This window comes from Opisthocomus hoazin, chromosome 6 (genome assembly GCF_030867145.1).
Source record: "Opisthocomus hoazin isolate bOpiHoa1 chromosome 6, bOpiHoa1.hap1, whole genome shotgun sequence".
NCBI classification, from domain to species: domain Eukaryota; kingdom Metazoa; phylum Chordata; class Aves; order Opisthocomiformes; family Opisthocomidae; genus Opisthocomus; species Opisthocomus hoazin.
The window spans coordinates 73764625-73791355 of NC_134419.1; the positions used below are offsets into that span (position 1 = coordinate 73764625).

A 26731-nucleotide genomic window follows, 5' to 3' on the forward strand; every position below is an offset into this window, starting at 1 on the left:
CGGCCCTGCGCGGGGCAGACGGATTCACCGCTGCCCAAACTCCCCTCGCCGCTCACGGCTCGGACCGGGGGCTGGAAATCAGCGGCGGTCTTAATTGCGGCTGCGTTTCCAAGTGCTCTTGCCCCAAAGAAGGAGCGCGGAGGTGATACCTCCCGGAGCGGGATCTGGTTTCTGAGGGGCCGGGCAGGGCAGGGCAGGGCAGGGCAGGGCAGGGCAGGGCGGGGCGGGGCGGGAGCGGGCAGGGGCAGCCGCGGGGCCAACGCCGGACGCGCGGGGCTCCTCAGTCCGCGCCGCCGGGGCCGCTCTCCCGCACCGCGCTCCTCACACCCGAGCGGCACGGCCCCGCCCCGCCCCGCCGCCCGCCACCAGCCAATCAGCGGGAGGGGGCTCTGCCCGGCGGCCAATAGGCGCGCGGCGCCCGGCCCCCCTCCCTACCGCCACCGCCCACTATTTGAGGCGCGGCGCGGGGCCGGCCGCGGGCAGAGGCGGGCGCGGGCGCTGTGCGGGGCCGGGGAGCGGCGGCTGGGCCGGGGGAGCGGGCGGTCCCGGGCGGCCGCAGCGGCCCCATGGAGGCTTTCCCCGGCGGCAAGCTGGAGCAGCACCGGCACCTCCCGGCCGTAGAGCGCCTGCCGGGCTCCCGCTACGGCGGCCGGAGCAACGGCGGCTGCGGGAACGTTTTCAACTCCTGGAACGACTACCTGGGGCTGGCCACGCTCATCACCAAAGCCGTGCGGCCCGGCAGGGGCTTCGGCGCCGAGCCGCCCTCGGTGGTGGTGCCGCCGGCCGAGGAGGAGGAGGAGGACGAAGAGGAGGAGGAGGAGGAGGAGGAAGAGGAGGCGGCGGGGCCGTACTTCGAGGGCGCGCTGGACTTTCACGACCTGGACCTGTGCGGGCATCACCACCATCATCACCACCACCACCACGGCGAGGGGCTGCTGGAGGAGCGCTTCGCCGACTTCAGCCCCTTCCCCGGCGCCGCCGCCGTCTTGGGCTGCTCGGGGGAGCACCCGGGGCGGGCGGGCTCCCCCCCGGCGTGGGGCGGCGTGGTGATGGCGGCGGGGGGGCGGCTGCCGGCCCACCCGCGGGTCCCCTCCTCCTCCTCCTCCTCCCGCCTGCTGAAGCCCGAGCTGCAGGTCTGCGTCTTCTGCCGGAACAACAAGGAGGCGGTGGCCCTCTACACCACGCACATCCTCAAGGGACCCGACGGCCGCGTCCTCTGCCCGGTGCTGCGGCGGTACACCTGCCCGCTCTGCGGGGCCAGCGGCGACAACGCCCACACCATCAAGTACTGTCCGCTCTCCAGAGGGCCGGCGGCCGGGCAGCTCCGGCCCGCCCGGCCCGCCCCGGGGAGGAAGGGACGCTAGCGGCGGGGGTCCGGACCGCCCCCCCCGCCCGGGGGAAGGGGGCTGGGGGCGGTTTGTGGGGGGCTGGGGAGCGGTGTCGTGCTCTCACGCGTTCCCTCTGTTAAAGGCGGCGAGCGGGAGCGCCGGGACGCTGTCCCGGGGCGCGCCTGTATGGTTTATTGTAAGAAAATATATATATATATATGTGATTTTTACGGAAGCGGACTCACGGAGAGATGTGACTGGGAGGTGGCGGGGTGGGGGGGCTGTCCCCAGGCCCGGCTCTGCCCCCTCCCCGGGGCAGCACGGAGGGAGCCGGGCGGGAGAGCTGTCATCTCGCCCGTTAACAGCAGCGCGGTTAATTGGGGTACGGCACCCCGCGCTTCGGGTCTGAAAGTAAAGAGCTGAGCGGTTTTCTTGGCCGTTCTTAAAACTGGGGTGCAAACCGTGATCGAGTACTCGCTTGGTAATTCAGGCCTCCTGCCCGGACGGCAGCAGCATCCCACCCAGCGCGGCCGAGAGCGGTGCCGTGCCCCGCGGTCACCCTTCCGCCCTTCCACTGGTCAGCGTGGACGGCCTCGCCGGCCCCCGTGCCTGGTACGCGGCTTCAGGGAGGGTCCGAGAGGAGAAGGCACCAAAGTCCTTGTTTGGAAACGTGAGGACTCCGGGCCGAGGCGCAAACCGAGCCCTTGCTGCGGAAGGACGGGCGGTACGGCAGGGAGTGAGCGTTGGTGCAGCTTCTGTTTGTTTGTGGTGGAGAATGGGGAGGTGATGGGGAGCCTTCGGAGAGGAGAGACCTGGAGGAGGCGGAAAGCCCTGGCTGCAGGAGAGCAGTGGAAGGGGAGGCTGCGTCTCTCCAAGCATTGAGACAGTGTGGCTTTAACTCATTGCGAGCTGGGAGGGACCTACCCGTGTGGTTAACAAATACCCTTAGCGCTGCATTGACTTTACAAAAGCTAAGATCGTTGCTGAAGACCTGGACCCTAGGTGACAGCAGTTCCTTGGTAGCAAGTATCAGACGGGGCTATGTTGCTTCTAACCCTCAAAAGATGAGAGATGGCTCTTCTTGTGTCTTGGAGGCAGGACGGGGAGCAGCAGCAGGTCTGTAGTTTGCTGAGGAGTCCTCCGGAGCAGAAAGGCGGGCGCCCAGGCTCTCGGCACAGAGAGGGTTACGCTGCTTTACCAACGCCTGGGGTGCTCGGTCCATGGGGGTGGCCCTGCCGAAAGCAGGGAGGCGAAGAGAGCCTTGGGGCATCACCAGGAGGAAGAGACAGGAGATGGGTCGTGATGGAAAAAGGGAGCTAGGGAAGTGAGGGGTGACACAGGTTTGTGTGGATTCCTTGGGAGAAGCTGCTCAGTGGGGTGGGAGATGGGGGCAGGAGAGGGGGAGAGCAGGACGCTCAAGAGAGGAGCCAAAACACGTGCAGGGTGGGCTGGGGAGGAGGGCCCGGAGCTCCTTACTCATCGCTGCTCTTGACTTAGGAGGGAGAAACTGATTCTGTGTGGAAATGTTCTCTGAAACCTTCACTGAAGGGCTCCGAAGATGGCGTTAGGTCTAATTACCAGATTCAAAGGGGTTTCCAAAGATGGCGTTAGGTCTCATTACCAGGGATTCAAAGGGGTTTGCTTTAACCGACGCTTCATAGCAGCTGACCTCGGGGCAGCTGCCCTCCCCTCGGGCTAACTGCACCGTGGGTGCTTCCACGCCACTGGAATTTGGGTGCGCTTGGTTTTTGGACTAGATGACCCACAGAGGTCCCTTCCAACCCCTACCATTCTGTGGTTCTGTGATGCCTGGTCCGCTAAGGTCCAGTCTGTATCCGCCAGACGTCAGAATCGAGCTCCAGCGTGATGCCGTGGGAAGAGTTTTCTTCTGTACTTTTGTGACCTCGTGGTGGGAAGTTTGAAGATCAGTACGCACGTTTTAATGCAGTTGGCTGTGGCTGGACACAGAAGCGAGAAAGATGTAAGAAGAGCTTTCTCAGGTGTTTTCCGGGGGGTCGTTCTGGCAGGGCTGGATCCGAGGTGCTGCTCGCGGTGTCGGTCTCTGGTCTGTACGTTGAGCTACTGCGTAGTAACAGCCCGACTGCAACACCTGGAAATGGGTCAAGACGCCAGAAGATCCCGGGCCTTGGGTGGCACGGGCCTCCTGCCGAGCCTGTGTCTCCCCTCTGCCTGGGCGAGAGGAGAACTGTCGCATCTGCAACGGCCTCTGCTGCTGCCTCTCGCTCCCGCTTCCTCCCTCGTCCTACCCTGCGCTCGCAGCCCTGCTGTGGAAGGGCCGAGAGCTGCCTCTCGTCGCCGCTACACCAGGCACCTGATTAAAGCCCGACAGGTAAGGTGGTAGGGTAACAGCTTCAAAGGACCAGTTAGGTTGGGGCAAAAAAATAAAACCCAGCTATTCCAGGGAGGAGATGACAAGATTCAGAATGGGCAAAAGGCAGCCTGAGAGCAAGGCTCCGCGGTTGCTTCAACGGGACAACTTGCCCTTTAAACTTTTGCAAGTCGGTGGCTTACAAAGGCTGAACCTTTAAGGACATCTTGGGGTTTTTTTAAGTAAGCTTCTGCAATTCCCTGCACACCAGCCTTGTGGCACTGAGTGAGCAGAAAGTTGCTTGTTCTTGGTCACTCTGGAAGGCTGATTACAATAGATCGTGCTTGTAGTGTTACTGTGATTCCTTAACTAATGGAAGCAATTTACATTGGTAACTTGGATCCCAGGAACAGCAAATAGCTTAATCCGGAAGCGGCCCAGGTTGGAAGCTGTTATGTGCTCCACAGAAGACGTCTAAGAAAAGCCTGGTACTGTTTTTGTTTATTCTACAGGCATCTGCAAATGAAAAGATTCTAGCCACTCATCAAAACCAAATATTTTCTCTTCAGAGAATCACTTTATTCGCATGTGAGCGATGGAGTCTCTTCCATAGTGATATTTTGGTGAGAGAAATGAACACAGAGTATTGGATAGCCTGTGATCACCCTCAGTTGACACTTGTCTTGGCAAAAAGCAAGCTACTTCCGATTAAAAAACGCTTTTCGATGCGTAGATAACTGGATCCGGCTGATGTCAGGTAAGTCTGTTCCTGGCCATAGTGGAATCCCTGTCTGGACAGAGTTTGCTCTCGGTCTTACTGCTGACCCAGTGCCGCAGGCAGCTGCCACAGGACTAAACCACGGTGGCTACAAGATGTCTTTACTTCCCGTAGATGTGCCAGCCAGACCCACCAAATGGATAGGTTAATATGTACTGGAGATAGTCTGCTAACAGCCACGTGGGGAGGATGAGAATTGCTTCTAATATGCCTGTTGATGGGCAAAGCAGAAGACTGAGACTGTGGAGTCTCCTTCTCTGGAGATATTCAAGACCTGCCTGGACAAGGTCCTGTGCAGCCTGCTCTGGGTGACCCTGCTTCGGCAGGGTGGTTGGACCAGATGACCCACAGGTCCCTTCCAACCCCGAACATTCTGTGATTCTGTGATACGCTAAATCTTCACCTGTGGGAAAGGACCTAGCAAAGCCAGTAAGGTGTCCTCCCACCCAAGAGCGATGGGACTAACAAAGCTTGACTTGCAGCATGGGAGATTTTGATTAGCAAAAAGCAGTGGAATAGTTTGCAGAGTCTCCATCCTACCATAATTAAATGCGTTAATAATTCATTTTAAGAGCAGGACCAGCCAAAGCGTGGAGCGCTTCAGTTCGGGCTGGTCCTGCCATGGCAAATAGGCAGGATCAGGTGCTGCTGTTACGCCAACTTCTTGCAGTTCTGCAGTGAACTACACAGGTGGGCACTGGTTCCGAGTAACAGGTAAACCTTGGATCTCTCATTTCACTGACCGAACGCCTTCACTTCGTGGGCTTGCACAATTAACAGCACCTTTTAGTCGCCGAAGGGAATCCTGCTTACTCGTCGCGCTTCCTGTCAATGACTGCAGCCGACGGATGTCAACCCAACAAGGATACGTTTCGTTTACAGCACGACGGGAGCTCCAGTGCTCTTCCTGCTGGAGATGGCCTCCTGGCTGTCCACCAGCCCACCTGCACTGCAGCTCCCCGGTATCTCCTGATCCCACTCACGGCTGCGCCGAGGCCCCTGTAACCACGGTCACGACGTGTCCCGAGACACAGAGGTGGTTGTGCCCAGGCTGGAGTGGCACCATGCTCTGACAGTTCTCATAAAATACTGATTTAAAAAAAAAAAATAAATCTATTTTCTACAACAAAGGCACTCCAGTGAAAGCATAATTAAAATGCCTGCACCCTACTTCTGCTGAGCACCCTGATGGTCCTCAGCCCTGCCCGCCAGGCAGGCGTCAGTCCCTGGGTGGCTCTTGGGGTGGGAAGGAGACTGAGCTGTTCGCACCCCATCACCTGCCTTGCTCTGCTCTGGGAGATTGGCTTTAATCGAGCAACGTTTGCACCCATTTAACCAGCAGCAGCCTTAAGTTCTGCTTTCTAAACACAGCGTGTGGCAGTTTGTATTCTTCTAAGGTTCACTGGAAATTTTAGATGGTTAACGGAACGTGAAGCAATCAGACACAGCAATGCTTGACAGAGGATTCATTTGACTTCATCAGTATTTGCAGGTAACCAGGCTCTGTGCTGATGTGTAATTATGGCAGTAGATGGAGGATTTGGGTGTTGGTCAGTAGTGGTTTTTTATCACTGTAGTCAGTCTTCTGTCTAAAATCACTAAGCAGTAAAATAAAACACACTGGTGTGTCTGTAAAGCTCACATCCTGCAGATCTTTTCTCAAGCTGCCCAGTCCTGAGAATTTTACATACACTGGCAACAAACTCCAGTAGTGGAAGCTGAGAACGCCGGTTTGGGAACAGAGATTTAGCCGGTGCAATGATCAGCAGCATTTATCCCCATGTAAAAATGGCTTTGTTTGGATAAAGTTAAAAATATGTAACTGGAAGTATAATCACTCTTTACGTCTCCCTGATGACTGGAGAAAGGCAAATGTTGCACCCATCTTCTGAGAAACTACCGGCCAGATGGTGTCTCTTCAGTCCCCAGGAAAGTCATGGAGGAAGTCTTCTCGGAGCGTGGTTTTGGGCATGTGGAGGAGAAGGTGACTGGGAGCAGTCGGCATGGATTTACTGAGGGTAAATCATGCCTGACTCGCCTGCCTTCTACGAAGCAGTGGATGCTCTTCATCTCAGCTTTAGCGAGGCGTTCAGCGCTGTCTCACACCATGTTCTCGTGCCCAGGTCAGGACGTTACAGCCCCGACAGCGGGCCAACCGGGTGGGCAGAAGCGGCAGTCGGCTGTCCGGGCTCAGCGTTGTGGGCGATGGCCAGGCAGCGCCTGGAGTTGGGGCATCACGGGGGCTGTCCTGGCACCCGGCCCGATGTCTTCCCCAAGGACCTGGCGGCAGCAGCAGGGTGCCCCACCGGCAGGTTTGTGGGTCGTGCCAAACTGGGAGGACCAGCCAGCACACCGGGGGCAAGGCTGCTGCCCGGAGGGACTGAGGCAGGCTGGGCAGGAGCCGACAAGGAGAGGGGCAGAGCTTTGCGCTGCCAGGGAAGAAGCAGCCCTTGCAATGACAGACTGGGGGCTGGCTCAAACGCTGCCGGGGCCCTGGCAGGCAGCAGCTGAGCACATCACGCAGCAGATCTCGGGCTGCTTGAACAGGACCGTTGCCTGCGGATGAGGGGAGCATCCCCCTCCGCTCAGCACTCAGCAGACCTCATCTTGACTTGTGTGTGCAGTTGTAGGTCCCATTTCCGCCCCCCACATGGAGGACATGGCCAAACTGGAGCAGGTTCAGCAGGCGGCCAGCAGGATGGTCAGGGGCCGGAGCACCTGCCTGGCAGGAGAGGCTGAGGGAACGGGGCTGGTTCAGCCTGGAGAAGGGAAGACTGTGAGGAGACCAACAGCAGCCAGCCAGCACCCACCAGGAAGTTTTCAGGCTTTTCACAGCATGAGACAACAGGTAGGAGCCAAAAAGAGAGGGTTACGCTTTTTTGCTGTGGGAGCAGCTGAGCATCGAAAGAGGTTGCCCAGTCTGCACCCTTGGAGGTTTTCAAGACCACACTGGAGAAACATGGTTCAGAGTAACACAGTCTGACTTCACAGCAGTAGGGGGGGCTGGCGAGCTCCCAGCATCTCTTGTAACAGGAATGATCCTGTGACGCAGAATGTAAGGACGGCAGCAGGCAGCTGAACAGCAGCAGCACCTGCTACCCAAATCGAGGAAGCGGTCCCTTACTGGAGAGCTGCCATGCCCTCGTTCCAGCCTCTGCAGGAGGCACACAAACATTTTTGTTTATTTGTTTAGAAAACACCACTGTTCTCAGGGAATTCTGTCACTCAACAAGCAATGACGTGACAGGCTCCAGAAGCACAAAGAAGATGACTCTGAGAGAAAGTTTTTTGTGAGAAGTGAACGGGACCTGGAAAGCCCAGAAGAGGACAGGAGGAGACCAAGAGGAGTGTTACGAGTTTAGAACTGAACCATGTTTCTCAGGAAGAAACAGTCCCATGTGTCACACTCTCCTTCAGCTGGCACAGACACAGGTACCCGCACAGAGAAGAGCTGTTCTGCATTAACGTACCTCGCAGGAAGTTACTAAAAAGTCAAGACGCTGTAGCAGCTAATTCCTTAAGTTGTTTATTTATCGTTGAAGAAACACACAGCAGCAAGTTCTGTGTTGGCTTCGGTATGACCAGATAGTTAATAGTTGTTACCGCACCCCAAAATTGAAGTCAACACAGCCATTACTACAAATCACTTTTTTGGAAAGGGAAAGAATTGACCCTGAAGACAAAGAACCGGGGGGAAAAGTCAACAATTTCTCCAAAACCACACATTTTAAATATGACAATATTTATAAATCCTTGAAAGGCATGAATTATCCAGTAATGGAAAAAGCAGCTGTGATATTTGCAACAGAAAATACAGAGCCATGTGCTTACCAAAACACTTAAATCGTAAAAGCTTGAAGTTCTGTGGTTGTACACTGCAGCAGTATACATTACTGGAACAATGACTGCAAAATGGCCTCATAGGCGTTACGTGTTCAAGTAAATCTACCGAAAATATCCCAGTGTAGCTAATGCTCATAATGCTTACTGTATTTAATTCCAATTTAAACAATTTACTGAATTTAGACAGTGATAAAATATATCTCTCGGAAACTGCCTGCCCTCAAAGATACTTATGTAAAAGAGGGCTTTTATATTTTTTTCTAGTTTTTCAGCTGATTATGGAAATTGATTTATCTCTGCTTTTTCAGTAATTCCACTGTGTGAACAGAGGTGTTTTCAAATGCATGTTCTGTGACGATAATACCCCATTCCAAATTAAGAAGGACTAAAAATAAAAAGGTCAGCCTGTTTCGGTGCGAGACAGAAGCATTTCTCAAGACAGCTGTTGGGCTTGCTTCTTTTTATTTTAGCAACAAATGACCCATGAAATAAGCATCATTTGAAATTTCAAAAACTGGCATTCAATTTCCAACCTTCTGCTGTGAGTTTTGTGCATGATCAATCTATACGAGTAAGTAATTCAAGCTCATGCTTTCATGTTACCTCAAAACATTTGTTAAAGAATTCCAATTCAGAATGTTTATAAGCACAAATATAATCCGTGGATTCGATCAAATCAAAGCTAAAACATTGGTTAAACTGTGATTTTCACTTAACGTCGTACAGTGGTCCACCCCTCTTCATCTGTCTCATTCTTAGTACGGCGAAGGGGCTCACGCTCCTTTTCCGTTTTCCAGGAGCCCTTCTCCTTCTCCCCATCTCTTTCTCGATCTTTCGATGCTGGTGGGGGAGCAGAAGCTGGAGGAGCAGCAGGAGCAGGAGCTGAGCGCCGAACTGCTTCACGTTCTTCTCCACGCTCTTCCTTCCTATCATCAGCACGCCGCCATGAGCTTGCTACAAATACAGAAAGACATTAAAACCACCTTTGTCATGCTCCACCAGCAGCCTGCCAGGGTTTAAACAAATCTGCCCAGCACCAACAGCCTGATTTACTGACTCTCCGTCTCGCCAAGAGGCAGTACGATGCTGACAGCCAAACGCAGAGTTTAATTTTACAGTGAAGTAACGGGCAGGAACTACTCAAGCCTCTCTTCAGGTTCAGGATTGTTGTGAGCCACCCAAGGGTCATCTTTAAAACACAATGGCTGTAAGAAGAATGTTCTATCGATGTACACATTTTTATGATATAAAAATATATTCTCATATTATTATCAGAATTAAAAGCACAAAAGCATCTCCTTAGAAATGACTGAACCCTGAAAAGAGAGAAATCCTAACTTAAAAGCACTTGGTTTACGTTTTCCTTGTCTCAGAAGACAGCAAATTACTGTTCAGCCTACTGCAATCAGAGATACAAATGGCACCGGATGACATGACTCCACTGGTAGGAGCATTCACCACCCTTTGCCGGACGAAGAACTGCTCATTTCCACCACAAGGATGTCAAGAACCCCACCCCAGGCTGTCCTCGAGAGCACCCGTCTGGCAGCGCCCGCCCACGTGAGAAGCTGAACATGGCGCTGCCAGAATTGGAAAGCGTGGTATCCCAGGCTAAATGCATTTGCTGTTACTGTATTTTTAGAACACAGCAAAGGATTAATAAATGTACATAATTAAATCATGTTAATGTATATAATTAAAATAGGTTATCCATCAAGATCGATACCATTAATAGTGTGTAACCCACAAGGCCTTGTTTGGAAGTATTTCTCTCACATTTTAATGGTTTTAAGAAACAAGCCAGAAATTACTTTCTGGGATGCCTAGCTTGATAATTTCAGTACAAGAATTTCATTTCACCCTGAACATAAGTCTACTATGAAAACTGCATGCTTCAAATGTTATCCTTCTACTGCAGATGTGAAATGCTACCACGACAGAAAAGGGTACAACTAAAAAGAGTTAAGATTCAAGGAAAAATTCTCAATTACTCTAAAGCTTCTTTCTGTTACTTTGCTTATGCACAGGGAGTTTAAGTGGCTGAAAATACAGCTTACTCCCATTTTACCACATCCTTGCATTGCCAGAGCAACACGGAGGCCCTATGCTGAATGCAAGCCTTTAGGAATGCCAAAACAAACATACGTTCTTCACGGTCAGATCTGAGCGGCGGTCCTCTTCTGGGGGGTGGATCTCTGTCATCAGCACGTCGATCCCTCAGGTCGCGACCACCTCTGTCCCACTCCTCACGACGACCCGAATCTCTCCAGCTGGAAGTTTCCTCAGCTGGCCCTCTTCTCCAGCCAGCATCATCCCTTTTGCCATTCAAAACATAAAATAAGACTAAATGTTAAGGTTTTACCTCTCCTATGGAAACAAGCAATAATAATCACAACACAGGTATTTTCAGGCCCAGCAGGCCTCTACTTAACATACTGACATACTTCCAAAACCTTTTCTGTTCTTCTGGAGCCTAAAATGAAATCTTCTTGGTAACAGGTTAAAAAAAAATAAAAGCAGTAAAGCATTTTGTGATTCCTTCTGTAAACAGTTACCCTCATCTTAAAAATAACCAACCAAAAAGCCCCCAAAATGCCACTGTCCATTTACTGCCTTCAAGGGCTTCATTTCATACACACCAACCACTCTTGCTTTCACTAGGTGATGTCACATAATTTCTTCATCAGTGTGGCACCCTTTTTTTCTTCCCCCTCTTTAGACAGAAACATTCTAGAAGTATTTAAACAAGAGAAGTCAAACCTGGGACGCCTGAAACGATCATCTCGATCAAAATCTCTCTCTCTGTCAAATTCACGGTCTTTCTCATTTTCATCACGATCTTTGTCTCTATCCCATTCGCGGTCTCCTGGAGGTCTGGACTCTCGGGGAGGCCCCCAGCTATCCTCACGAGCCTTTTCTCGTTCTCTCCATCCCCCTGTAAGCAAGAAACACAGTCAAAGGAATTTGTGCCTGACCTCTGATCTCTCTGGAGACAAAGAATCCTTTACTTCCCTCACAGAAACTCGTTCTTCTAGTTTTGATCCCTGCGGATCCAACTCAAGATGCTTGTAAAAAGTGTGCACGTTGAGCGGGAGCCACAGACAAAACACTCTAGAAACTGCTTAATACAAAAATAAGAATATATACCAGACAGACCTCAGAGATCGGACTGCCTGCCTCTAACAGTTTAGCAGAGCTGATTATACCCTGCAGCTTTCGGTCAGAAACCACAAACTCCTCAAAGTTTTATGCAAAACAAGTGCAGGAAGAAGTAAAGGGGGTAGCTCTGACAGCAGATTCCTTTGTGAACATCTGCAAGTGAGGAGAATTTAGGCAAGCAAATTTTTATGAATGTACCGCTTCTTAAATTGCTACTTTAAAATACAACTACCGTTTATAATGCATCCTGCAATATCATGCAGTTATTTATGAATGGGAGACCTTTATTCTGCAGCCTGCTTTTTCTTTAAATAAGCAAAATGGGAAAGCTTATTGGAGTGCAAATATGGAGATTTATGATGACTTTGTTGCACGTTTGGATTACAGAATTATTGCCTGCTTTATAAAGATGACGTGGCACACAAACCTGAATAAAAAGAACCAGGAAATCAAAATCGTATCTAGCATTTAAGCATCATCAACAGTTCCGAATAGAATCAGAAACAGTTGTACCAGTCACCACCAGCAAGACTTCAGAGTAGAAATAAACTATACAAGAACAGGATAGTTCAGACTGTACGGGACCTCAGAAGGTCATCCAGTCCCAACTCCTGCTCCAAGCGGGATTTTCAAGAAACGTAGACAGAAAAGCCAAAAAGGAATGGTAAAACCAGGAACATCTTTGTACGTGTAAAAAAAGCTTATGGAAACCAGACCCACTCGAACGATGCAGCAAAATCCTCCCGAGGAGGAGGCTCCTGTCAGCCGCGCGGAGGGGGCAGGGCCAGGGCCCAGGGTGCTCTAACCTCCTGAGAATGTTTCTCTCCCATCACAGCATCCAAGCTGTCTGGTTTGGAATTTGCACATCCGTAAATTACCAGCATTACTATGTGACCTTTAGGTATCTTCAAGACAAGCACATTATTATAATTTTTTTTTTAATTTAACCAAATTAAAAGGTTTAATTATACTGAGTAAAGGAGTGTCCACATTAACCAAATTAATCCAAACGTTTTCATAGCCGATTCTCCCATCTCTGGCACCAAGTACATTACACCCATTATCTACTGGGTTAGCACATGCTTTGGAGGGAAGATTATTATATTTTACCTGGTTTGCCAAATGGTCTCCAAGGACCTGGCCTCGAGTCATCGCTGCCACGCCACGGACCCCTGTCATCATCTCGTCTGGAGAGCCTGTCATCATCTGCGCTACGCCATGGTCCCCTGTCATCATCACGCCTTGACATCCTGTCGTCATCCATCCCGCGCCTGGGACCCCTGTCGTCATCCATCCCCCGCCTGGGACCCCTGTCGTCATCCATCCCCCGCCTGGGACCCCTGTCGTCATCCATCCCCCGCCTGGGACCCCTGTCGTCATCTGCAGCACGCCAGCTGCCCCGGTCGTCATCCAGCCCACGCCTGGGTGGCCTGTCATCATCCAAAGCCCGTCTGGGTGGTCTGTCGTCGTCCAACCCACGCCTGGGTCCTCTGTCATCATCTGCTGCACGCCAACTGCCTCTGTCATCATCCAAGCCACGTCTTGGTGGCCGGTCGTCATCCAAAGCACGTCTTGGTGGCCGGTCGTCATCCAAAGCACGTCTTGGTGGCCGGTCGTCATCCAAAGCACGTCTTGGTGGCCGGTCGTCATCCATTCCACGCCTGGGACCCCTGTCGTCCTCTGCAGCCCGCCAACTCGCTCTATCATCATCTAAACCACGTCTGGGCGGCCTGTCATCATCCAATCCACGTCTGGGCGGCCTGTCATCATCCCCTTCACGCCTAGGTGGCCTGTCCTCATCTCCTTCATGCCTAGGTGGCCTGTCCTCCGTTGACTCCACAGAAGGACGTTCCTTTTCTTCTGCAGCACCACGTCGCGGAAGATCATCCCCTCGTCGCGGAAGATCATCCCCTCGTCGCGGAAGATCATCCCCTCGTCGCGGAAGATCATCCCCTCGTCGGAAAGGTCTTTCATCTTCTCTTGCTTCTCCTCGACGCCAATCTCTATAAAACCACAGGGAATGAACAGACAGTAGAAGCTGACATCCAGGGAAGCTTTACATATTGGATTGACAGTACTGAACCCCTCAAGGACATTTCTGAATGTACCCACTTGATGTGTGGTTGCAAACACACGTACAGAGCTTGCAGTTTTCAAACGCGCATGTCCTAACTGCTTTCATTCCTATGGGAAAGCGGTACGTCACCATCCCTACAGCTTCAGCGAAGACCGAAAGTAGAGTTTGAAGGGGATAGCTATAGTCCCTTGGTGGTTATCTGCCGCAACACAACAGAGAAGAGGCCTGGCTTCTACACCAAGCCTCATCTGACAAACTCGAGCTAAGCCTCAAAGAACCAGTATTTAAAACCCCACAACCATCAGGTAAGTATCCCCCTTCTTCACGCACATGCCAAGCCTACAGTCCAATCCCTGTTTTCATAAGCTTTGGCACGGTTCCAGCCCCACAGACTGGCAATACTTTCACTGACAAGCATCCACAACTAGATACGGCAGGACAACATGGTAAACCCACGACTCCATCCAGCGCTACTCCCCGGGGGCAAGCAGGGTGCACCAAGCTCTGGCAGGCTACCAGCGCCTTCAGGGACTCTCCTTGCTAGGGCGTTATGTGGGAAGTAAAGAACTGGTGAGAATTTTCCCTGGGCTATTGAGTCGTCAGTCCATCTTTGAAACAGATTTAGATTTGCAACACTGAAGAGATCAGACACTACTGTAGAACTGTTAGGGCCTCCACTCTAGTCACTTCTCTGGACACACCACTTCGTTTAATGGCTACAGGATGTTCCACATATTTTTAGACCATAAACCTTGGCTTTGTCACCAGATTGATTTCTTTATTTTAGGAAGTTAACCTTCCTAAGCTAGTTCCTCAGCAATAAAAAGAAACAAGTAGTAGTACATCATAGAGATGTACTGATACCTGCTTCTCAGCAAGAGAAGAGTAACTGCACTGGAGCTGAATCTCACAGGCTAAAAAAAACCCAACAGAAACCCCCCAAAAAACCCAAAACAACAAACCAAACAAAAAAACTCCCGTAGGTCTAGAAATATACTATGCTACTGAAATGTAAACAAAAGAACAGCAATGACTTGCTACAAAACAACAGATGTAGGACTCCGAGAGGTGAGAACAGAGAAGCAACAGTTTGTGACAACTCTGCATCTCAAGAATTTCAAGGAATTGTGAGCGGCCTGTTTCCTAGTTTTGGAATAATAAGGGAGAATGCAATTACCATTGAGCTGTGAGATAAAAACAAGACAGGGAGATTGTTAACTTCCATTTAGACTCAAAGGGGATCATCTTCTCCTTTGAAAAATCTGATTATTTGAATGTAAGAGACATATAGAGAAATGGTCATAAGGTTTATCAAGTGAACTAGGATTTCATTCATTCACATTTAGGTACTGGTTCAGGGGTTTAGGATTTTTAAATCTATTTGTAATCTATTACTTTTAAACTACTAGTACTCCTCTAATTTTTAAACTATTACTTGCAGGTGAAATTATGCCTCTTGTTTTAACTTTTCTTTTTCCTTGTTTGACAACTTCAGTGTTCCTATTTCAGCTTTTTCCCTTTCCCTCACAGAAATCCTAACTCTCACTTTAAACATTTACTGAAATCTAGAGTTTAACAGCATCCGATAAATGACTAAGGACAGAGGGATACACGAATATTAAGAATATTATCAACTGGCAATCACTGGTAGTAATGCAATCCAGTCTCCATCATATAACCCATTTTTCAATGACCTCTAAAAACCCTACACACAGATCTACGAGAGCTGAAAGCATGCAGACAGCTTTACCAAACAAAGCAGAAATTTGCTAGCAAAGTTCACACTGTAGTGTCTACCACTGTTACACATTTATAATCGTTTTTGCTCATCTGTTAACTCAGGCACAAACAGCAAAGACAAGAAATAGCGGCCAACTCCCCTTTTCTATACATTTTGGCTTTTTAGTATTTCTTGACCATAAGCACAGAAGCATTTGTTGATCCTTTGGGATAGCACTCTGTGGCAGTAGCAACTGTAATGAGCTGTGCTAAGTATGACAGCCTGCAGCGCTGCCCCGCCACTTTCAGTGAACACCGGGTCTGTATTAGTTGTCATTTCATTGTTTAAACGAGCAAGCCTCTAGCTCCTGACAGCACTTTATGGATTTTCTGTGATCTAGAAAAAGAACAAGAGGTATCACCTTAAAATGACTTTTTCTAACAAACCAGCTGGCTTTTAATTTAACTCCTACATAGCACTTTCATGTTAATCTCTTTTCCCTGCAACTGCAATTTTTGCAGTGGTTTTTTTTAATATCAGGATTAACTTTCTTCTCTTCCTCAAAAAATTTTATTACATCTACCACAGAGAGATTAGTTTTATTTTCCTCCTTTGTTTCTTACAATAACTACCTTTCTCGCACAGTGAAGGAACAAAGCAAATACTCGCAGTCTAGTTATAACACATAATAAATCCACTAGCTGTGTAAGCGACAGACAGCCCTTGCTGGACTCTTCAGCCTTTCTGTAATCTGTTTTTTCTTGTAACTGGAACCATGGTACGGAAAAGACTGAGAACACTGGAACACGATGATCACCTTGAATCCAGCTTTCTGGGGACTGCTGCACAGCACAATCGGTTGCTCCATGACTGTAAGGACCCGTGTATCAATACAGCGTGTACGCCAGGACTGTGCCATTTCCACGAGAAATTGTCTGAGAGACAAATTTTACAGCTTCTCTCCTTGTACTAGCATCCATAAAGACTTTTTAATGCACATATCCAATAGCTGTACTTACAGCTAGATACACGCTGCAAATTAAATCTGATGCTCTGCCCTCTATGTTACTGCCTTTATCACGCAATTCAGAAATACATTTTGGAATTACTTTACTCACTCATAGCTAGGTTTGCACTCTTGTCTTTGCATCCAACACATCTTCCCTTCAGGGTTGAAATCCAGCTGAAGGTAGACTAGGGGCTACTAAAGAATGCAGAATTACACCTTTCTTCTGCAATTATGTCTGAGCACCATCACTTTTACTTTGTTATTTCCTAAGGTCAGCAAAAAGAAAATAACTGAGAAGCATTGTTTTACTTAAAATTCCATAGAGATATTGTCTGCTGTAAGTATTTCCTTTCAGTATTCCTCAGTATATTCCTTTTACTAAAAGAGAGAAGGAAAGTTCTACCAAATATGCCACATAATAATCCAAAATATGCCTAATTTTAACTTCTCAGCAGTCACTCAACTCAATTTCGACAAAAGCCGAATGAGAAATGACTACGACAACACATACTCAGAAAATGAGTACTTACTCATTGAAAATGAGTATGGGTCACCTGTATCATTTTCTATGTGAAAAAAAAGTACCACACTGCAGCATATAAACAGATGCATTAAACACTTCTGCAATATGTGAATAATTAAAGGCTTCACCCAGGAGTTTCGTTCAATTTTTGATTTTGCAACTGACAAGAAAGTAGATCCCTACCAAGAATGGCAACACAGCTTTCAAGGAAAGACTGAAAGACTGTTTTGTTCATCGAGAGATCATACTCTTCCAACATGTTGGAAGAAATTACTAGAGAGAAAAAGAGTAAATTCATTTGCTTCCACTGGAGTCAGAGTAGGCCATAATGGATTTAAATTGCTGCAGTGGAAATTAAGGTTAGACATTTATAAAAATCTATCTACCTGGAAGGCTAATCGAGCAGTAAAACACACTGCCAACTGGAACAAGCAGTGGTATCTCCATCAGCACAGGCTTTTAAGGAATGCGTGGGTTTTTTGGTTTTGTTTCTTTTTAAAAAGTGCAAAGAACCTTTGAACATTCTTCCTTCAGAAATCCTTCCTTCTCTGTTCAATACAGTCTTTCAGAACTTTGTTTTAGTTTACACCCCGTATTTTCTGCTCTGTGACTCACTCTGGGACTTGAACAGTTTAAGACTCTGAATCTTGACTTTACCATTCTTATGTATTACTGTCAGTTTTCTAAATGAAAAAATTTTAAACAGTTTGATCATCCAGGAAACCCTGCATTTGCTTGTCATCCTTCCCCATTCTGTATTTATACAGCTGACACCAATGTTGGAGTGGGACAGAAATTTTTGATTTAAAAAAGAAACCAAGCAAGCATGCTGTCTATCATATGCAGGCCTCTGCTAGCTTTCACATATCTAAGCTAAATAAAACAGGAATGTTATCTGAATGCAGTTCCAAGATAAAACCTCTATCTCATTTTGAGATCCTTATAAAACAATTTTAAATAGAAGGTAACCTTCAGAGATGTTAAGACATGAGACATTATTCAGTTAGTGCGGCTTTAGCAGTAACAACAAACAGGAAGCCTACATATTTTGAGCCCAATAAACTGGTACTTGGTAACCCAACAATTACCTTTCCAGTGGTGCTCGCCGCCATTCAGATTCTGCCTCACCACCTCTTCTCCAGGAGCTTTCAGACTCCCTATCTCCCCACCGAGACTCCTGTATGTCAAAAGAAATTAGGAACATTCTCTCCAAATACTTTAAAAATTAAATTTTTCAACATACAATTGACATACATACACTCCTTTCAGAGTATACTCTGCCATTAAAAACTCGCTTGTTACACCGTAGAGAATACTGAACTATCATGAGTATGAATAACTTAAGTACGGTCTTAACTGACTAACATTACTGTTTCTGTGACAGTTTAAAAACCAATATGGTTCCCTTTGTGCCATATACTTTACTAGTAGGGTAGGATATATGCAAATACACTAAAAAAATTCATGAACAAGTGTATGAACAATAGCTACAGTGAGCCATAGCTACCACCTGTTAACACAAAAGAGAGGTCCTAACAGATTCACTTTCCCGCTGCTTAACAACAGTAGGCACGAATTCAAAGAATTACTTGCTTTTGTGCTTTCTAGTCAGATCAGAAAACGTAACTGAACAAACTGAAAGGAGCAGAGACCATTTTGCTCCGAGTACCTCAATGCACAGAACAGGTAAGGTAATTGTGGTTCACTCACGTTGCTTAAATGCAGGGCAGAGCAATAATCAATTTGTTTTGTTTTGTTTTTTAATAAAGGTAAAATGCCTCTCCCCATTGCTGGACAAAGACAAACCATTTAAACTATTTCTAACACATTAGACGCGTTAGAACACACTTAATTCCACCACAAGAAGCAAATTAGGTAAACCATATAAAATACCTGATTTCCCATAATCACACGACCTCTATATATGAGGGTATTTTGGTTTTAAACTGCTCTTTGAAAAGTGTTTTTACTTGTCAAAGTCTATGCTTCAATATGGGGAAATACAGAGGTTGCACAAGACCTTGCATATCCACTGCGCCATGACTGTCTGCTTAACTGCTTTTGAAATGACCCCCACAAAGGGTGAGCACAGAAAGAATCCCAAAACTGCAGATGGTGTTTTTCAAGCGATCCAGGTATCTCTCTCAGAACCTGAGCCAGCTTTTCCATATGATCAAGTGCCCATGGCTAGTGGTACTTCTAATGTGAAAAACACCCATGACAATTATTTACCCGATAGACTATCAGAACAATTTATCCAAGCTCTGATCACTTATCTTCATAGTGGTACTCAATGAAGTATGCATTAAACAAAGACAGCGGCTATGGTGAATGAAATTTAAAAACAGTTCTCTTACCAGTAAGTTCTGAAAAAGTGGGAGAGTAGAAGGTTTGGGGTACTCAGTCACATTTTTTGAAATGATTAAACATTTATTTGGAAATTTGTTTCCTGTTGGACTGGGATAACGATTTTCCCCAATACCTGTATTTGTAAATGGGAAGCTGCACACATCTCTCGTTTTTATGTTTTATGTTACTGTGTATTTCCTATAAAACATAAAACTATGCGTCTATGTTTAGTCTGGGATTTTTCTTCAATATCTACTTCGATTCCTGACTTTGGCATGAGTCACTACACTTGCTTCCAATACAGCTTTCCTCCTCTTGTGTTAACGAAAATTGTATTTGATATTCTTTTAGTCATTATTCGTTTAGTTTTCAAACAGCTTGGGGATCTTAGCAGTTTCTTTGTTTTACTTTATTACCAAACTAGAGATTCCAGATCCTGATAGTGAGCTGAAAAGCCCCTTACACCGCAACTTAAAAAAAACATGTAACTTACAGTTTTTCCATGCTACCATCTTCTCCCAAATAATCTACAGAAGGAGCAGTCAAAAAGAAAACAAACCCGCAGATATTACCTACCTTTCTCGAAAATGGGTCATCCAGACCTCTCCTTTCTTCTTCTCGACGACGCTCTCTTTCTTCTATCTCCATTTCTCTTTGACGTTTTTTCTTCTCCAGTTCTTCTAGTTTTTTGACACGCTCCTGGTATTCACGCTGCTCCTGCTCACGTTTCTCACGCTCAATGCGTTCTTTTTCCTCACGCTCTGCAGAGGTGGAAACATAAACAGAACGTATTACCCACACAAATTCCATTAGTTTGCTGTATCCACAAAAGCGTTACAAAGTACAGCCTCTCCTCTTTGACTCCTTATCAGAAAATAAAAATTAAAAAAAGTCCAAGCATTTCACAGGATGCATTTTAACTATCCACAGAGCCTGTTTTCTGGAAGCATCCTAACTCGAAAGCAATAGGAAAAGGAACCCTGATATATCCATTAACGTGACATCTTGAACAACAGCTAGCAAGAAAGGAAAGATAATGTTCCAATACCCGTACGTTAATTTGATGTACTGACCACAGATGTGCCAGTTAAAATATCAGTAACAACCTCAAGCATGGTAGAGGATCCCTTTTCTAGAAAAGGTCAAACAAAAAACATAGCTAGCAGTGTCAGAAATTTGATATTCAGGACTGCTTGTTTTTTTGCTATTCTTGTTTTTTAAATATTGCACGATTATGAACTCTGATACTTAAATCTTCATCGACCAAGTGACAAGTAGGACAGAAATTTACCTTACAGAATGCCTATACCTCTTCTCTTCTAAAGCCTTGAAATGGGCTACCCGACAAAGCAATTCACAAAGAAAGGCGTGCGAGTCCCTTACAGTTCTTGAGTTCTTGATCTCACACCAATGTTCCCTTTCTATTCTTTTTAAGATGTACACAAGTGGCCAGAACTCAAACTAAATGACTAAAACCAAAGACTCAATTTTTCATTAGCCTCACTTACTTTATCGCCTCCTTTATTCATGTCTGGGAGAAGGGGAGGGCAGGAAGCACTCATTCGTTTCCATTTTCCCTTCCTCCTATAAAGCTTTACTTTCATCTCTACGCTGGACGCACAAGCATTCAGAAGGCGCATTAAGAGGTACAGTATCTAACAGCAATGAACAGAGTCTTCACTGCTAACTGAAAACAAAGAGACCTTCTCCAATACAGAAAAACAGGGAAACTAGAAGTTATCTGCGTACACATGTGGAATGGGTCAAGGATTCAAAAGATACAATAATCATATTCTCAACTGTACCTTTAAGCAGCTGTTCTTCTCGTAATCTTTGCTCTTCTTCCTCCTTCTCTCTGTAGTAAGTAATGCGTCTCTCCTCTTTGCGTTGCTTCTTGCGTTCTTCCAAACGATTACGCCTCTCTTCTGCTAACCGCTCCTGGAACTGCTTGAGTTTATCCTGAAATACGAAGAATACACATGAAACCACCAGAACTGTAATGTTTAAGAGCTAGACAGTTACACAAATTGCTAAACAAAGCTGCACGGAAACACAAACCAACTGCAACACAGTAACTTTCCTCCACTGAAAAACTATCTGTTTGCCATTTTAACCTTTTTCTACAATAAATTTCGTATAAGGGAATGTACTCCTACTTAGAAGGAAGACAATCAGCATGCACAATTTTAGTCCTTCATCTGCTGTTTCAGGAAAAGAATTGCCTGAATAATAACTTACCTTTACCTAAAATACATTACCTAAAATCACCTACACCATTGCAAAGGATCATACGCAGTTACTGAACTTATTTTAACGTCATACCTTTTTTTGCCTTTTTTTTTTTTAAGCCAGTCCTTACTGCAACATAGCCAAATAATCAAAGCTACAAACAGCCTCAGCAAAGGTAGAATTTAAAAAATGTAGATCAAGAAAGAAAGGCACAGTTCTTTCCCTGCCCTCATGGTCTCATTTTTTATTAAATTTTGCACGCATAAAATATAACTTGAAGTTCCAAATACTTGGACTATCAAAATAATTTCTAGATTCAAACAAAAATATTTAGAAAGCAATAGACAAGTATTTATGTAAATTTCTGGGCTTCAATATTATTGTCAGTATTATTCCATTTCTACAGCAAGTCCAAGTACTTGTACAGATACAGCTGGCTGCTCATATGCTACTCCATGATCTCTTACTAGTAGCTGCATTGAAATAAATAATTTACGTTATCTTTTATTTTCCATATAAGCTATTCCAGAAGTTGTCAAAAATTGTGAGCGATAATATCTAGGAATGAGTGCAAGAATTTTTTTTTTTTGTCAAAGCATAAAATAAACAATTCCTTAATTCTGAGCCATTCTAGATACTAATTTGTTTCTAGTTTTCATGAAGAATCACTGGGTCACAAATGTAGTTCCTCACTTCAGGGGACTATTTTATCATAATACCATATCTTGTGTACCTCATAAACTGTTCGTCGTGATGCTTTGAGCCTGGCTTCAAATAAATCTCTATCCTCCAACATCCTCGAGAGTCTGTTCTTGTGCTCAAGGGCTTTCTCGCGCTCCAACTGCAAAGTGGTGATCTAAAAACAGATAATATAAAAAGTATTACAAAGTAAAATCTTACTATATATTTGCATTCAATCTACCTCAGCCACTAGCAAGCTAACACTTCATTCTTCACATTGACTTTTTCCCTTCTTCCCTTTGATTGAGCTGGGGGAAAAAGCCAATGCAAAACCCACTATTTTTCATTCATCACCAATGGATTTTATCATCTGAACAAAAAATTCTTACCCTTTCTTCCTCCTGTTGCTCCCACAGCTCCATGTCATGCACTCTTTGCTCCTCATATGCAGTCTTTATTAAAGGAATTTCTTCTAAGCGCTTCGCTCTTTCAAAATAGTCAATCTAAACAAAGACATCACACCTTTAGCACGTCATAATGCAAAGACCAAATCTGGATGACCCAATCTTCAGCATCCCCCAAAGAAAACCCCGATATCTGGAGACTTCTCCAATACATCTGGTATATTATTGTTACATAAGAACAACCACACTGGACCACATCGAAGGTCCACCTACCCAAGAACCTGCCTCTACCACTGGCAACTAGGTGCACTCCTAGGCATGAATGCAAGAACAGAGGCAGGCATACATACAACACTCTCTCAGCATCATCAGTTTTCAGGTCCCAGCATTTCCTGTGTCAAAGGGGTTTTTTTGTATTTAGTAGGCATCGGTAGATTTCTCCTCTTGTCCTTTTGAACTCGAAGAAGCTTTTCATATACAACAACGTACTTTGCAAAGAACTCCTCTGTGTCTATGGCTTACAGCACGAAGATCCACCTTCTACCTACAAACAGTTCTGAATATGTCTCCTACTAACTTCATTTGACGCTTCCTAGCTTGCTATCCCTTGCAGTCAGTGCAAGAACAGCTGCTCCCCATCGTCAGCCGTTACAACAGGTACGCTCTAATAGACTGCTACCACATCCTCTCTCCAGAAGTCTTTCAGATGGAAGGGTACTAATTTACATCGACATTTCTTACACAGAAGCCAATTCGCATCATTGAGAATCCTTGTTGGCCTCCTCTCAAACTTCCAGTTCAACCGCATCCTTTTTCGGATAAAGAGGCTAGAACTGCAGATAGTGCTCGAGACACAGAACCACCAACTTCTCATTGCTGACTAAGAACGTTAAGTTTGGGGCCCATCATTTAACGCGTAAAGATTGGGCGATATTTTTTTCCCGTTTTCCCCTACACAAGGTATTTTATATCCACATAAACTGAACTTCAAGAAAGACTAGTCCTTTTACCCCACAGCTGCTAAGTTTTCTTTGGAGAAGAACTTCGTAAAAAGCTTTTTGGAAAATTCAACTTAGTTACACCAACCAGACCACCCTTACTCATACATTTGTTTTGACAGCTTCAGAGAACTCCAAGAGGAAGCCCTGGCTTACAATTCTTTTATAGAAGCTGTGCTGACCTTTCTGTGTAGGTAGATCATATTTACCCAGCTGACTACTCGTTCTACTGTTTAATTTTCTGCTACTTTGCCCTGTAACAAGCATCAGGCTAACAAGCCTGCAGCACAGAAGATCCTCACTGGAACATTTTTAAGTAACTTGCCACTTTCTAGTATCAAGCAAGTTTTAAGTGAATTGAATCACCAACTGTATCATATAATCTCTGTTTCATTCTTCAATACTGTTGGAAGTCCTGGGTGAGTTTCACCTTCCCCAAATCACATATTTCTACTTACTATGATAACATGTTCCTCACACTTTTATAGTCATCCAAGTTTCAGGCAGACACTATTCTACCACCTAGAAGGGCTCCAGCAGTGCAATCTCCTCTGTTTCAGTGAGGACTAATACAACTAATTAAATTTAGCTTCTCTACAAAGGTCTCACCTTCTGTGACAATGTTCTCTGAACATTTTCCAATTATGAGTCTTCCCAACTAAGGCTCAGTTCACATACAGCTTAAGGGTCCATTTTCAAATCAACTCTAATAATTAGAACAGATTTGTGCACTGATACTAGAAACTCACTTGGTTTTTAACCCAGTTATCTTTTTTAGTTTCATACAGTAACATTTTCAACACCAATATTATATATGTATCTATGTATCAATACAGGAATTCACAGTCACTAACTAAAGCATTGTATAGACATGGTTTTGTACTCTTCCTACTCTGTACCTTTTTCTCCTGATTCTTCAGACGTTCCTGAAGTTCCTTCTTTTCTTTTTCAAGCTGTTCAACTTGTTTAGCCATAATGAAGTCAGGATCCAATTCTTCAAGGTCCTACAACCAAGTAAAGTTATCAATACAATGTAAAGCAAATATTTTTTGTTACAAATGTGGCTTGTTTATTTATTTAAGCTTCTCTGCAGTTCTCCCCTTGACTTTTAAACCAATTTGCTTCAGAACACTCTTTTCCTCTCTTCTGGGTAACTTGTATTTTATTTTTAAAAAGCTTGCTATGGAATTTTGGTCTTCATTTTTAATAAAGACAGTCCAGGTACTACAAAATTGGATCTGTGGGTCTACTTCATATTTCAGATACTGTTTAAGCAACAAGGGAGGGGGGGAGGAGGAAACCCAAACAGCTGTGCTTAATTCCTCCAGGTAAGAAAGGTCCTACCTAAACTCAGAGTTAAGGTTTACTTATGCTGTTGAGCAAACTAAATACTTCAGTGTCAAACTGTCTCATTTTTAAGAGATGCTGTTTGTAAGACCAGTTACAGTATAAAACTAGCAAAGAACATGAAATTCAGACAGCCTAGCAATGTAACACCAAAAACGTACAAAACCCCTCAAAACCTCACTAATAAGTTGTCTACCTCAATATCAATATCTTTAAATGCTTTTGCTCCCAGTTCAGTCTTCTTAATCTGCTCCAAGCGCTCACGAACGGTCTTCTTTTTGATTTGTTCATGCTCTTGCAGGATACGCTCCTTCTCTCTTTCCTTTGCCTCCTGGCGTAGTCTCTCTTCTTCAGCTTTCCGGACTTTCTGTAATTCTGCTTCGCGTTGTTCCAGTTCTTCTTTTTCACGCTGAATGTTTAAACTTTCAAGGCGCTCCTTTCTTTCCTCTATAGTTTGACGACGTGCAAGAATACGCTGATGCTCCTTCCTTGAATTTTTTAGGAAGGCAGTGACTGCCAGCTGATGTTGTTCTTCCTTCTCTTGCTGAAATTAAATTAAGAATAAGACAATGATGTGAGCAGCACCTCTTTAAAAAGGCAGAAAGCACAGCAAATACTTCTGAAAGAAAACTCCCGGTTAGTTTTATTCTCCAAGCTTGCCAACTGCATGGAAATGTAACTGTAATGGCAAACCTGATCACTCATCCAAGTGGCATAACAAGGTAGTATCAACTGACTAGAACCACATGCAAATAGAGAAAGCTGTCTGTATCGGACAATATTCTGCAACACATCTTAGGTATGGTGTTTTCTCACTTGTTGCTGTTCAAAAATATTGCACATCTGTATGTTAGTGATATTTAAGACTCTAACTGAAAGGGGGTGGGGAGGTCAATCTTGTTTATCTCTACATGTGTTAGCAAGTATAGGACCACACGTACTGTATTTCACCAAAGCTCCCTTGTTTTTAAAGTTTTTATGTTTCACAAACACATTAACATAAAAGAAAAATATCCCAATTGACAGAAAGCACTATCTGTGAGATGATAAAAACTGATGATCGTTTCTCAACAATTTATGTATAAATATTGTATAGAAAACCATTTTAATTAAACAACAAAAAGCACTAGACTTCGACACCTGCACAGATTCTTCTCCGCGATTCTTTAAGCATCTTTCTAACCACCCCACCACTCTCCTCCAGAGCACCTACACAGCTCTTTGTAGAGATTCATGCTGCACACATGAAGAGGTGTAGTTGTGCCAGCTCAGGGAGCTGCCCGTTTTAGTCACTCCCCCAAGCAGCAAAACACTGCAGCCCAGTCAGCTCACTACACTCCTCGGTCACGCTGCTCTTGAAATGTGAACTAGCTCAGAGGTATTTTTAGCAATCTGTCACTTCTAGCGCATTCAACAAAAACACTGAAACATCCATACTTTGTTGCTGACCTGCAAGCACTTAAAGTTAAATGGAGATGCCAGAAACACAAAAAGGAAAACCTTTAGACGAATTCAACAATTTTGTGAATTATAACAAATCCAACAGAAATTAAAAGTTTTTCAGCACTTGACAAAAGTGAAAAGTTTTATCTGAATAGCAAAGGAAAAAAGGGTATCAACATGTTCTATAGCTTCTCCAACCACACAGACCAAAAATAACCTTGATACAGTACCAAATTTTACAAGCGCAATTACTAGCATTTACGTCTTACTCAGCTAATTGTACTAACACGTCAAGTATAAGAGTATTTGTCATTTCTATCTATGAATGTACAAATAAAGCATGTTTTTTTCTTTCAAACCAACAATCCACCTGTCTAATATCAATCCATAATAAAACCTTTTTCGGGGAAAACCTACACAGTAATATTTTCATCTTCAACCTACAGAACAGCTAATGAATGTCCAAGCTAACATAAGTAACCTAGCATTAGTGGATCGTGATACAGTCCTACTT

At 45.5% G+C, this 26731-nt stretch overlaps 2 protein-coding genes across 2 annotated transcripts in view; one reads left to right on the forward strand and one right to left on the reverse strand.

Annotated features, from left to right (window-relative positions):
* Window positions 1-498: 498 nt before the first annotated feature.
* NANOS1 (nanos C2HC-type zinc finger 1) lies at window positions 499-1364 on the forward strand. Its single transcript, XM_075424352.1, has one exon. The coding sequence runs from the start codon at window positions 567-569 to the stop codon at window positions 1362-1364; it is 798 nt and encodes a 265-aa protein (XP_075280467.1). The 5' UTR covers window positions 499-566.
* Window positions 1365-7945: 6581 nt separating this feature from the next.
* Window positions 7946-26731, reverse strand: part of EIF3A (eukaryotic translation initiation factor 3 subunit A) — a 34395-nt gene continuing 15609 nt past the window's right edge. Inside the window, exons 12-22 of the mRNA XM_075423823.1 lie at window positions 24971-25318; window positions 24327-24431; window positions 22415-22528; window positions 22078-22200; window positions 20921-21074; window positions 19692-19876; window positions 17855-17943; window positions 12548-13440; window positions 11039-11213; window positions 10424-10593; window positions 7946-9232 (exon numbers count right to left, since the gene is read on the reverse strand). Coding sequence (XP_075279938.1) covers window positions 8991-9232; window positions 10424-10593; window positions 11039-11213; window positions 12548-13440; window positions 17855-17943; window positions 19692-19876; window positions 20921-21074; window positions 22078-22200; window positions 22415-22528; window positions 24327-24431; window positions 24971-25318 — 2598 coding nt within the window. The 3' untranslated portion in view covers window positions 7946-8990. The remainder of the gene's footprint in view (window positions 9233-10423; window positions 10594-11038; window positions 11214-12547; window positions 13441-17854; window positions 17944-19691; window positions 19877-20920; window positions 21075-22077; window positions 22201-22414; window positions 22529-24326; window positions 24432-24970; window positions 25319-26731) is intronic.